The sequence below is a fragment of the Osmia bicornis genome, chromosome 15 (assembly GCF_907164935.1).
Source record: "Osmia bicornis bicornis chromosome 15, iOsmBic2.1, whole genome shotgun sequence".
Lineage (NCBI taxonomy): Eukaryota > Metazoa > Arthropoda > Insecta > Hymenoptera > Megachilidae > Osmia > Osmia bicornis.
In genome coordinates, this window is record NC_060230.1 from 1,200,779 (window position 1) to 1,213,903 (window position 13,125).

Genomic DNA, 13,125 nt, shown 5'->3' on the forward strand with positions numbered 1-13,125 from the left:
AATTCTATTATTAATGGCTAAAAATACAATTTTTAATGGCTTATATTTTATTAAAGGAGCCTCAGATTGTAAGATGCTATTTTTATGATGTACCTCTGTTTTCAGACACTTTGTATGTACCAATGAAATAGACAAAACTGTTGAGACTAGAGGTCGAAAAAGTAAGTTCTACTTTTTTAATTTGTTCTTTCTTACACACAAGAACAGTGTTTGTCAAGGTGTTACGAGGGGCGCTGACAAATGCTCGTCTGCGAATTTTTGTACCATTGAAAACGAGGAGGAAAGGAAATTGAGGGAAGAATAATGAAGAGAAGAAACAAAAGGATCGAGGTTGCTACTCAGTATTGTATATCGATATTATAAGCTTCTGGCAATCATCGTATTGTGATCAAGTGAGTTTATTTTAACGCTGTCAGTTGACATTTTATTATTATTATCATTGTTGTTATGGAACGGGAAGAACGATGGTCATCATTCCGATTCCCGGGGCCCACAATCAAAAGTTGGCTTTTTATTGTAAAAAAAAAAAAAAAGAGATTAAGTAGAAAGAACATCAATGGAAAAGAAACAGCGTCACGTAAGCATGCAAAGACCAATTGCAAAAACATTTTCTTTATTTGAAAGAAAAATTCTCGAATCTTTCCATCGTAGTCTGCGATAAGTGTAACGAATTTCGATTCGTAGAATTTTCTAATATTTTCGTATTAATTTTCATACTTCTTTGTGTGCTACGTGATCATGCAGATCCGAAATAAAGAAAAATGACCCATCTAAACGAGTGTCCTTTCCAATTTCTCTTCGTTGAAATATTTTTTCTTTCAAATATTCTTTTATTTATCTCGAATAAAGTGTCAGTTTCTTTAAATCAATTAATTAATTTTATCCGTCGAAGGATTCGTAGAAAAAAAAATTGTTGATACCATTAGAATTGGCTATTGGATCAGAGAGAAGCAATTTCCAATCGTAAAAAGAGTCTAATGCCGATGTGTCCCATTTCTAAGGGGCCATAAACGTTTCTAGTAGTGGGATAACATAAAAGCTCGTTCCCACGTCCGATTCGTCTAACAGCCAGCTTAAGTGATTGCTTCTCTTCATTAGAAGCTGGCTCGTTTCGTTCTAGTCGAATCCTCTTTCAGGGAGCGAAGTCGAGGGACAGGTGTGGTAATGGTCCGTATCCGAGATGCTGCACGTTCTAGCTCTCGAATGGGGCTGTGAAGAGGTAGTTGCAGTCGATTTAACCCCTACCTTACCACCACTACCCCAGAGACTATTACGCGAATTGATTCGGCATTGGATCGGTCCATAGGCTTCGAAGGGGTGGAAACATCGTTTAGCTCCTCGTTTCTGTTGCGCTCTTCTTCCTTCTTCCTTCTCCCTTCTTCATCTACTTTTCACGTTATCCCCAATGTTTTGGGATATTTATTTAAATATAATTTTCTATTCAAATTTAAATGAAGGGTATGTTTCGTGGAAAAGTTAAGAAACGAAAGAGAATTTGGAAAATCATTTACTAAGGTACGTTAGTATTCACCTACGGCACTGGGTAGAGAATCAAGGGGCTGGTTGGCCGTTTCCACTGCACCTTCCACCCCCGACCCTTAATCTAATCCAAGGATAATCTAAAATTCATGACACACATAACTGCCAGGCGATGATATATCTGGTGGGGGTGTAGAGGCAACGTCTTTCCTCTTGCATCCCTTCGTCTATTCGCTCTGGCAACCCCCTTTTCACCCCTCCGCCTATTGCAACCTCCAACAGCCGAGTTTCTCGCAATCACTGGCGTTATTATTTAATGCATCACGGTCGGATACAAGTTCGCCTTCCGGTAAATCGCGATATCACGCTCGAGTTTGCTATTTATCAACCCCTACTTCAAACCATTTCTACCTTTTTCTTTCTTTTTCTTTCTTTTTATCGAATTTCAAGCACAGACCAAAAATTCACGATAAATTTTACAAACTGAATTTTTCTCGAGGAGTTAACACAAATTTATTCGACGTTATTTAATTAATTTTTTCCACGATAATGGAATCATCGACCGGTTACAGGTATTTCTGTTTGTCCATTCATTGGAACTTCGAAGGGAATCATACGATCGAGTTAATCGACGGTGTAATTTGAATAATTTATTCGAACCGAGTAATCAAATTGTTGCTCATTACGCGTTCATGGCTTGTCGGTTAACCGGATTGATTATCCTGGCCGTTCTGCACGTCGATCGGGCAAACACTCGATTTAATCATTTTCGAGGTCGTCCCCGTTCTTCTGGATAATTATTTTCAGTATCGGTGTAACGTGATTGTGAATATCGAATCGTGAATTATTTGTCTGGCACGATGATTAATTTATTAATCCTCCTAAATTTTATCAGCGGCCTTAACGCGGTTTCGCCACCGCGATGTTTATCAGGGATTCTAGTTGAGTTACAAAGGTACGATTCGATCGGACAGGAAATCAGTGATGACTCTGGAATAATGATATTACGTTACATAAATCGTGATCAGCCCATAAGGGGTCGTAAAACCGCGTCGATCCATTTTCATTCCCCGCGTGATTATTCTGCGCTCTCCAGTTGTCGACTTTTCGACGAAGGGCACCGTAATTGATGATTCTCCATGGTTTTCGTGGGATATTATTTCGCTGTTACCAACCTATGGTTGCATTTTAATCGCCGTTGCTTGATATTAGTATTACCGTTACCGTTACTATTGCCATTACTCTCACTATAACTATTCCCAACGTTACCACCCTTACCATTGCGATCGCTATCACTATTTCTATTATCATCGATATAGCTATTTCGTCATCCCCTTCCATCGTTAAAAACATTTATACCCAACAAACTTGTACCTATCACTCGAACCATATCCTGAGGGAGTAGCAGGTATTTCCCGGTACCAGGGGAGAATTTCACCCCTGGCCCCGGTAGTACCCCTTACCGTTAGACAAACGACGGCCAATTTACGAGCAGCAGGAAAGAGAGACTTCTTTAAACTCGGATTAAAATAAGCGACGGATTCTTTTTCTTCTTTTCTATACCGTCTCTCTGCGCACCCTTAAAATTCATTTCGAGCCTCGCGAAAGGGCTTTATTTTATTCGCGGCGAGCTGGGGTAGCTGTTCGTCTCCCCTGGGAATCCACGCTGGGTGACAATTCGTCGGGAGCAGTTTAATTGATTACCATCGGATGCGATGGGGTGAATCGATCCTCTAAATCCAGCGATTAGGGTGATCCACCTGTGAGAGGTTATCGCAGTCAATTTGGATGTAGTTCCTTTCAGTGGAAGTCGCAAAACCAGAAATAGATACATCATAAAAATATTTTTATAATATTAGAATAGATTTAATAAATTTATTATAAATATCGATTTACGGTTTCGCGATTTTCGCTAAAATCATCTGCGGATCCCGTTAATTCATTGTTAACTATTTCATTAGAGCTTGATCTTTGCAGGGAAACAACGAGATGGGATAAAGTTACTCTTTCGAAACAATCGTGATCATTCGAGCGTACAGGGGACAATAACGACACCCTCGGGAGTGTCCAGGATGAATCCCGGCTAACACGATTACCAGACAATTCGTTCGATCAATTTACCTGACAAACGCACCACCGGCGTGTACGCTAAATTCTATCAAAATTACAACTAAAAATGATGAACTTTCTTCTTTCTGAGCTTTGCAATCAATTTGGATGTTTTATTAAGGAACTCGAACGAGACCATTCGTGAGATGTATAAAAGGAAATATGAAGTAATAAGAAATTCTTCAAAATCAGTGTTAAAAATGGGAAGATCCTTCCGAACCAGAGACGATGGGATACGCAGGAACGTAAGCGTAACGGCGCCCATGGGACGAGCAGGGTAACGCGATTAGGTGGCACAGCACTGGCTTGATTTATCCGCGTACCAAAGCGTTATTGCATTAGCGCCCCGACGACGACGCCGCTGGACTGCGTCCCGGGGATGGTTTCAGCCATCGCCAGCACCAGAAGTCCGTTCTGTCCAGTGAACCGTGAATCATCCCCAAGAATTATGTCTTGCGCGATCTTGCCAGGACGGCTGATTTATATCCTTGCTCGCCGTTTAACACATTTTAATGACCCTTTATACTGCATCTATACTACACCGTCATTCAAGGCTAGGTAATAGAGAATTATATAAATTTTCTCAATAATTAGATTCGCGGAGAACGTTGAAATAAGGGTAATACGTAATAAACGATCCAGTGTCATTTGAAGATTCAAGTTTATATATATTTTAAAGCTAATAGTATACAGAATGACAATCATGTATCCAAGAACAGCTTGAACACGACGATACCACCGAATCCGTCGCAAATAATGTAACTAATCTTGATTATGCTAATTAATGAACACCCGAAGAAATTCGGAAAATTTGATCGATCTTCCGCTTCGTCCACTCTTGTTACTAAATGAAAATATTATAATTGAAATTTCTAAGATTTATTCGTTGAAATAGAAAGGGGGTTTTGAGAACGAGCACCGGTTCCGTCGGACGGATTCGTCGTGGTAATTTTCAAGCTCAACTACTGACCGTCGATTATTTATTTATAATATCATGTATAATACACTTCTCCCGAGATTTCTCACTTTATACACATCGTCCCTGCGTTTGTACTTATCGAACGCTAAGAAACAGCCATCTCGTCGACGTAGGATTCTTTTCTCAAAAGAAAAGAATCCTGCCTCGAAGATCCCATCGTTCGAATTGTCAGGAAAATGATTTCTCTGATTTATGTCGGGAATAAATTTGCAGGAAATTCCTATCGATACTCACCGTGAAACGGAACAGCGATAGAGTCCGCGGCACAAAATGTATTTCACTGTGGTTCTTACGCAGGCCTGTCCAGTCCCAGAGCTTCCTGGTGTCGTCTCGCCTTCAGCCTGAGGTCGGCGATGCTGCTGTTCTTTGATCGAGCCGCGGCCGCGGCCAGGGAAGCCGCCAGGCTCAGGGGATGAGGGTGCGGATGAGCGGAGCTCGGCGGCGGCGGAGGTGGAGGAAGACAGAACAGTCCTCCGGCGGCCGCGTAATGAAGAACCGCTGGGTCGAAGGCGGAACCTGCTGCGGTCACGTTACCCCCGGCACCCTGCATCGGGGGGTGAAGCCTCAGAGCTGGCAGGTACGGCGCCACCCGACAGGGTTCCAAGCTGGTCGGAGGGCTGCGCGGTGCCAGCACCATTCCACCTGCTACCCCTACGATTTTACCGGGTAAGTCGTTTGAATCTTGGCTCGCGAAATATTCGGGTAACTTTTAAAACGCACCTTTGTGCAATTGACTCTCGTGCTTGCGACACTTTGCCCGTCGGTTCTGGAACCACACCTGAACCCTCGCCTCGCTCAGACCGAGTCTCTGGCTTAATTCCTCTCTCATGAACGCGTCGGGATAATGAGTCTCGTCGAACAACCTCTCCAGTTCGGCCAACTGTTCCAAAGTGAAATTCGTTCGGGATCTTCTCTGTTTGCCGTTCCCGTTTCCGTTGTTCCGACAGTTCGAACCTGAAAAAGTCCCGGTATTGTTCCTAAATTATTTTCCTTTCAGACGAGGATTAATTTATCAGAGAGCGAGATCGTTTTTACGGGAATCGATTAACGAGACGAGTCGGTAGGAAACGTCGAATTAATGTTCCCGTCTCGTTCACAGCTCATTTCTTCCGGTCTGGCCAGCATCGACATAAATTCCGCTCGTTTACGAGCATGTTATTCAAATCGCGCGACGGGAAGTTCCGATTAGGTGGCATTAGAGACGCGTCGATTTTTCTACCCTTAAACTTTCTCGAGAAATACTGAAAAATGTCATTATAATATTTTCCCTTGCAAACGACCGAAGTTGAGCGAATCATCAACGATAAAAAGATAAGTCGAATAGCTTAGATTTTAGAATAAATTAGACGACCTCTTTACGCTTTTCAATGCTTTTCCGACTAATTTAAAGTCTCTTCGCAAACACCTAAGGATTCCTTCAAGGATCAATTATCCGTTGGTCAACGCGTTAATTACTCCGGTCATCATCGGTCTACCGTAAAAACATTCGGCGAATATTTGATGCAAAGAAAAGGAGCCACAAGTATCTGCTGAGGCGACTCCAGAGATAATTAACGGGCGTACGATTTAATTAATGGCTGCTTAATGCTAAGTAACTACGGTACAAGTCTCGAAGGTGTTGCCGATGGGAGACGCTCCCCGTCGCATCCGTTGAACGCGAGAGAGGAAGATGGCGACGGTGGAGGGTTTGAGGGTGGATTAAGCGTCTCGCGTAAGAGCCCTTGACGAACGGGATGTGATTTATATAATTTAGCAAAGTGGTGAGCTACGCAGTCTTATACAAGGGTCGTTAGTTACCCCTCTCCCTTTCTCACCACCTTTAATCACCCATTCCCTTTCTATCGATGTTTCCTATCGGACAAATGTATTAATTTCAACAAAATTTACAAGATAACAGGAAACCACCCTTAGTTTATCGTTTTCGACAGCTGCGTCCCTGTCTCATTACTCGCAGCGATCGTTTAAAAGGAAGAAAAGTTAATATTTACGAACACACCGTGTTCGCTGTGCTCGCAAATTGCAACAGCAGAAAAAAGGGGGGGGGGGGGCTGTGAGCAAATAGCGAGAATCATAACGTCGATAAAAAAAAAGTGGGACGGACGGTCCCGATTAAAACAGCCGGAGAAATTACAAGGATCGGAGAGCGGTACGGTCGCGATGACAACATAGCGTTGCGCTTTAATCAATTATAACGCGTACCAACGTAATCCAATCGGAGGGATGGCAGAGCGAAGCCCGCATCCATATGTACAGCGGTTTAAAACCCCTGCTAGCAAAATAACTCGCGCGGTTTACGGACCCATTCTCGTTCCAGTCATCCGCCCCCTTCGTCGTCGAACTTCCACCTACCCTTTCACCCCTTCGCTATCATTTGCACGATACGAAATTTTTAATATGCCGCTTCAATTTTTTGATTCGCCGCTGGAGATAAGAACGAAACGGAGATCGTAGGTGTAAATCTCTAAGAGGAGAAGACGAAGAGAGGAAAAGGTTTGCTGGAAAAACCGAAGCAATCACACTCGGACACGAGGGGCCGGTAATTCGATTACTAAGAGCGCTGCCCTCTTGGCCTGATCTAGTCAAACCACCCTCGAGCCTCGCCGATCGTCCCTGATATCCCTGTTATTTCTCCCCCTCGCGAAAAAGCAGCCGAGATATCGTAGCCATTAACCGTATAAATGCGTCCGGACAAGCCTGTTTAACCCCTCTGCCACTTTGTCGCGTACGCTGTAACTGCGTATGGCACGCGGTCCTCCGATTTCATGAATAACTGACGATCCTGAAGAGGAAGGATTAACAGTTACCCCTTTATCCTTTCCTACTCTTTCTGGATCGAGTTAATTTTTCAACAGCCAATTTTTCTTACAGGAATTTTAATAAATAAATCATCAATTTTGGAAGGAAGAAGAAGCGGGAAGATTTATAAGGGTGCAACGGTTGAACGTAAATATCTGGAAAAATTCAGCCACTTCTCGAGGGGAAGTAAGTCTGCCGGGCTATCGCCATGACTCAAAAACTTACGGGGTAGTAAACATACGAGTTTGACCCTTGGTCAAGTAGAAACTCCGGGCAATATCGTGGCTAACGTTTGGAAAGGCGCGCAGGAAATCGAAGTGAGCGAGATCAACGCCAAGTCAGACGAAGTGGTTGCTCTCGAAGAACGCGGTGATCTACTGCGACACCCAGCCTCTTTCCCTTCGCTGATATTTGTTACGTCCGGCGAACTATCATTCTTCCCTCTGAAATATCGTTTCCATTCTCTTGTTTCGCTTCTAACGGTATCGAAGGGATGATCGTTGCAACTACGTCATAAAACGAAGAACGGAAACGATCATCCGCTTCCAGTGATATTTTTTTCTTTCCATAAAAGAAAAGAAAAAATCATCGTTGTTTCTTCTTCAGCTGGTGTTTATTTATGGTTTTACTTGGCGGCGTCCGATGGCTGCCGGCCGGGTAGATTGCTTTTTGATTTGCGCTTAATCGGGAAAAGTTATGGGCCCTCGAGAGATAGAGGAGGGAAAAGAGGAAGGGAGAGACGGGTAGAGTGCTTTTCCACCCTGTTACCGGGGGCGTACACAACTAACGCGGCGGGCCGCATATTAAACCATAAATTCATGCGAGCCGCGGCCGCAATAGACGCCGAGTTATCGCGCCGAGGAGGGCGAGTGGCGTTTTACTTTGAACACCGTCACTTTTTAACGGGATTTTCATTCGACCTGGCCGAACGTGCGTTCGCTTTCCATCCAATTTACCTGACGCGTATGTAACCCACCCCCTTCCCCTCTCTCTCTTCCGCGATTGCATTTTTTATCGACCCCGTTTCGAATTGCCGGTCCATCCTTCGTCACTGTTTGCCCGCTGCGACCACCGTTGTTCCTCCATCGTTTCGATGCCCCTTTCCTCTTTTTTTCTTTTAACGTTCTTGTAAATTACTGGGCTCCAGGATTAGAAACTGGGGCTCCTTGGATTTTGATCAGAGGGTGGTTTTTCGGAGAAGATCCTGAAGATTTTGTTAATTTTTTAGACAATATAGGAAAGAGAGAAAGGAAGAAAAGCGCAAGTGGTGCTGTTTGATGGCTGTTATTGAAGTTGACTTGGCATGTGGGTAAAATTGGAGGTCGACGGTCGTTACGTTGCGAATGGTCAGCTATTTCCCAATCGCTTCTGAGCTTTATTGGACGACGTACTGAATTATAAACGAACATCGAACCCTTCGACGAATCCCACCACCGACGGGTATCGTCGAAGGTTCCTGACCTTCCTACACGACTACCTTACTTCTGTCAAAATTCTTGAAATCTTTAGCAACGAAGAAGACCGTAGAAAATTGTAATAATAATCATTTTTCTTACCTTTCGATGATTCTTCCTGATTCTGTACCAAGGATCTCGATGCTTGCGATGGAAGTTTCAGTTCGGGCGACGATTTCACCTCGTTCGAGCTCTGATTTTTTAATTCCCCGCAGTTTTCCGGACTGGCCGATCTGTCTCTGGATATCGGAGGCGGCGATGGACTGCATCCTAATAATTTCCTCACTGATAGTTTCAATTCTGGTGTTTTCAGAGGCGGCAGACTGTCGGTGGTGTCTTTGATCTCTTTGGTCTTGGTAGCGACGGAGAGGTCTTCCGGTTGCAGACGTGCTTCCGGCGACGGCGGCTCGTCCACGCTGCTCGCGTCCACGCTTGATTCCTGAGCGGATTCGCGTGTACTCGCGCCGACATCTGGAGAACGATTGCTTCGAATCAATCTAGAGAAATTTTCTTATTTTATAATGAGAAAGCTTGAAAGGACATAGAAATCGAAGTACTTTGACAGAATTGGAGATGGTTTTCAAATTGAAAAATCAAATCGAAGACCGAGCGTTTGCGGAGGAGGGATCTATTTGCGCGTTTGCGATATTCCTGAAGACAAACAGGAGGAAGCGATTCGTGCACGAAGATCGATTGTTTACCAATTCAGTTATTGGAGAAAGGAGTTTTAGGTAAATCTATCGAAGCTTTGCAAAGATGATAGAAGAGTTTTCTAAATAAAAACATTTTCACCAGCAGATGTATCCATCAAAGACCCCAAACAAAACCACCGTCACTTTGTCAACTAGCTACCACCCACAGACACCGTCAAACGAAACCACACGAAATAGTGATACTTAAAACCGAATTAGGGTGAAGATAGAAAGAGCACCCTTCTACGATTAACCATAACATCCTTATCACCCACAAACACCGTCGAACTGAAACCATGACAACGTACTGGAATCGTTCTCCGCAGGATCTCCTAGCAAATGTGCGACACTGAGGGTAATTCTCGCGGAGGGTGGTCGTTCAGCGTTCCTGCAAACGTGTCCGTCGCTGGCGGTCAGGCTCGCGTTGTTGAAACTCTTGGAGACGAACTGGGCGAGCTGCTCCATCCTCGTGGAGAAGACTCGCGCGACGACGCGCCTCGCGTCCACCTCGTCGTCGAGGACGAGAGTCGCGAAGGGGGTTAACGGAGGTGGCTCGACTCTCGGCACACGGAGTCGCATCGCCACGCGTCCCCCAGGGACGCCATTCGGACGCCGGCCAATCGAGTAACTCGTAGGCGGACCGCGTCACGCCCACTTTCCCGGTCTATCTCTCTTCCTCGTTTCGTCTCCGTCTCTTTCGCTCCTCCCTATCTCTCACTCTCGCTCTACCCGTCGTCTCACCCTCTACCCCTCTACGATTACTCAGCCGCCCTGCTTCGAGCAGACTAGTAAACCGAGGCTCATTAGCATTTGCGCCCGCTTTTCCACCCGTGAAGCGCAAACTACCACCTACCAGATGGCCAACCAGCCTACGCCGACCATCGTTTCGCTATATTCAACCCCTGTGTAGCTTGCCAGCCACGTTTACGAGCCTCGCAACCACCCACGCTAACCCTACGTCGACGCCGCGACGTTCTACCCTCCTACACTGTTTCATCGTCTTCCACCCTCGCGGATAGGTGAGAGCTATTCGGCATCCTGTTGACGATGTTTACAGCCTGTGATATACACTCTCCCTGCCACCTGGGGGATGATTAGCGATTTTAAACGATCGACCTGATCGTTGACGAGAATCGCCTCTGGTCGGTAGATTTATTTCTTCTTATGAAACGACAACCGCGGAGTTAGATCGTAAAAAAAGGGACAAGTGGTTATAGGTGTTGGATAATATTTGTCCAGCGATGTTCTACATAGAAATGGCCGCGTAACAGCCCTTTGCCACGCCAACCGCGTCGCGAGTCTGGGACGTGGAGTGTCTCGTGTTTGCCGCTACCAAACTCGGCAATATTTAAATGGGATTGCGTTCGGCAATGTAATTGCCCGGGCAAACACGGCTCCGTGCTACGCTGGCTAGGATATGGACAGAGAGACAGGGCGGCTCGAGCGAAAACGAAGGGTGTAGAAGGAAAAAAAGAATTGCACCCTTGTAAACATTAACGCTATTTTCTTTTACACCTTGCGAATAGCTTCATCGGGGATCGAACGATCCTCCTTAAAAATATTTTTCTATTACATCCTGTAAGTTTAAAATCATTTGGCGACCTTGGAAAAAAAACACAAGGCCCAAGATGAGAAAAAACGACAGGACGGACCAGGAAGAGAATTAACACACGCGGAAACGAAGAGGAGGGAGAAAGAAGATCGCGTGGAGGTTGGAAACGGTGCATGGTAGAGGGTATGGTCGTATAACGCAGGCAGACGGAGCCAATCAGGGCGCAATGCGATTACCTTAACGAGAAATCCGATTACTTATTCATTCGCCTAACTCGAAATCAGTTTAACTAATCGTTTAATTCGGTAGCTACCCCTCCGAACGTTTTCGAGGCAGACGCGATGCCATGCCCCGTGTCTGTGGAACGGTTTTGTTGGGTGTGGTGGCCATGGGTATCCCCGTCCAACCTGCCTGGCCAAATAGACCCGCACACGCGCAACCACCGTCTCTACACGTGCTTTCACCCCTTAACCGTGGCCCATGGCGAGACGGAGAAAGACGGAGAGGTGGTAGTCGGTGGGGAAACAGCCATAGGAGAGAGGCCTCATTCAATTCAATTACGTAATGAATTGTCGTGTCTTGAGTAAACACCCTTCCTCACCGCGACTCGCCGCCGGAAAATCGACGGTAGGGGGATACCTACCACTTGCAGGAGGGGAATGTCGTAGCTGGATAACCACCGTGTATAGTCTCGTTCAGGTATGGTGACTTTGTTCGGGTGAAATGGTCCGTGCTCGGGTCAATTGACGAGCACCTCCATTTTCATCCTTCGCCTCGGTTCGTTCCTCCACTGTGGATCGTATAAATGATATAATATTTAGAAAAAATGAGGAAACAGAAAAATTCTAAAACATTCGAAGATGCAAATTAAACGATTTCTTTCCCAAACTTTTCATTTGTATTTTTCGATATTTCAGGTTGAAAATTTTTGGTCCCCCGAAACGAAGTTTTACCTATTTCTGGATTGGTTCCGTTCTAAGTTGAGTTTAAAAGTTTTCTTTTCAAGAAGACCTACATAATCGAGGGATCAAAGTGCCATTTATGAATAAAGCTGTACCAAAATGGGCACCGTATCCAAAGCTTGCAAATTCATCTTCGCCAAGTCCTTAGATTCTCTTATGCCTATCTTCTCCTTTGAACATCACCCACGGAGGTGTGCATCCCCGCGTGGATCTCAGGAACATCGATATTTCTAGCCTCCTCTCGTTTGATTCGGAGAGACAGTAATTTCGGTGTTCCGTTGGAATTAACAGGGGTTACTTCAGGTTTGCACAGCTACCGGAAACGGTCAGCGATCAAAGGAAGCTCGATCGATTTTAGTAGGAACTTTGGTAGAGCTCTTATTCGACGACGATGGCTATCGATTTAATATCTCGTTCTATGAATTTTCAAAACACAAAACGATCTATACTTACTTCATTACTTATTTTGAGAACCAAATTTCCGATGTAGGGGGATTTTTATCCCCGAACGATCCATGGCATCTTTCTGGTCCAGACTCCAAATTCCCAGTTTAATTTCGACAAAGGTATCCATCTACGATCAACGATGAAATAAACGGTCGATGGTTAATTTATAGATCATATTTGAACGTAAAGTAACCTACCACAGGAAAATGGACAGCATTCAGTGTTGCTCAGAGGTTCCAACGTAGTGCGATCAGCGATGAAAGAAAACGTTAGAACCTTTTTATTCTGGAAATCGAAGAAACCCGTCGAAATTGGTAGCGGAAACTGTGGACAACCGGCGCCGAAAAAGATCGTCGAGCCTTGCAAAGGATGTCCATCGGAGTGTCTGGATGAGAAACCTGCCAAAAGAAAAATTTTCAGTTTCAAAAAGCGTAAGGTGATAAAAAAGAAACCTAGCAACTGCGAACAGGTAAAACCAGTCGAAGAGAAGTTGACCTGGTGGGAAATGATCTTTGGACCAAATCCTAAGAGGTCCTGGCCAGATCCTTGCACCTGTAGATTGGCTCATAGACAAAAGAGGATGTGTCGTGCTCGGGATAAAAGATTGAACGATTCGCGATATCAAGAAACAGCAGGTGATGTGTTTATATATACC

At 44.8% G+C, this 13,125-nt stretch overlaps 1 protein-coding gene and 1 long non-coding RNA gene across 2 annotated transcripts; one reads left to right on the forward strand and one right to left on the reverse strand.

Annotated features, from left to right (window-relative positions):
• Window positions 1–3,469: 3,469 nt before the first annotated feature.
• LOC123988512 lies at window positions 3,470–4,949 on the forward strand. The gene is made up of 3 exons (XR_006830126.1): window positions 3,470–3,622; window positions 3,710–4,146; window positions 4,865–4,949. It is a non-coding gene; the product is annotated as an uncharacterized LOC123988512 (long non-coding RNA).
• On the reverse strand, window positions 4,823–10,044 carry LOC114872912 (short stature homeobox protein 2-like). The gene is made up of 4 exons (XM_029180660.2): window positions 9,818–10,044; window positions 8,920–9,288; window positions 5,288–5,521; window positions 4,823–5,218 (listed from the first exon to the last, which is right to left on the reverse strand). The coding sequence occupies exons 1-4, from the start codon at window positions 9,972–9,974 to the stop codon at window positions 4,857–4,859; spliced, it is 1,122 nt and encodes a 373-aa protein (XP_029036493.1). The 5' UTR covers window positions 9,975–10,044; the 3' UTR covers window positions 4,823–4,856.
• Window positions 10,045–13,125: the final 3,081 nt, after the last annotated feature.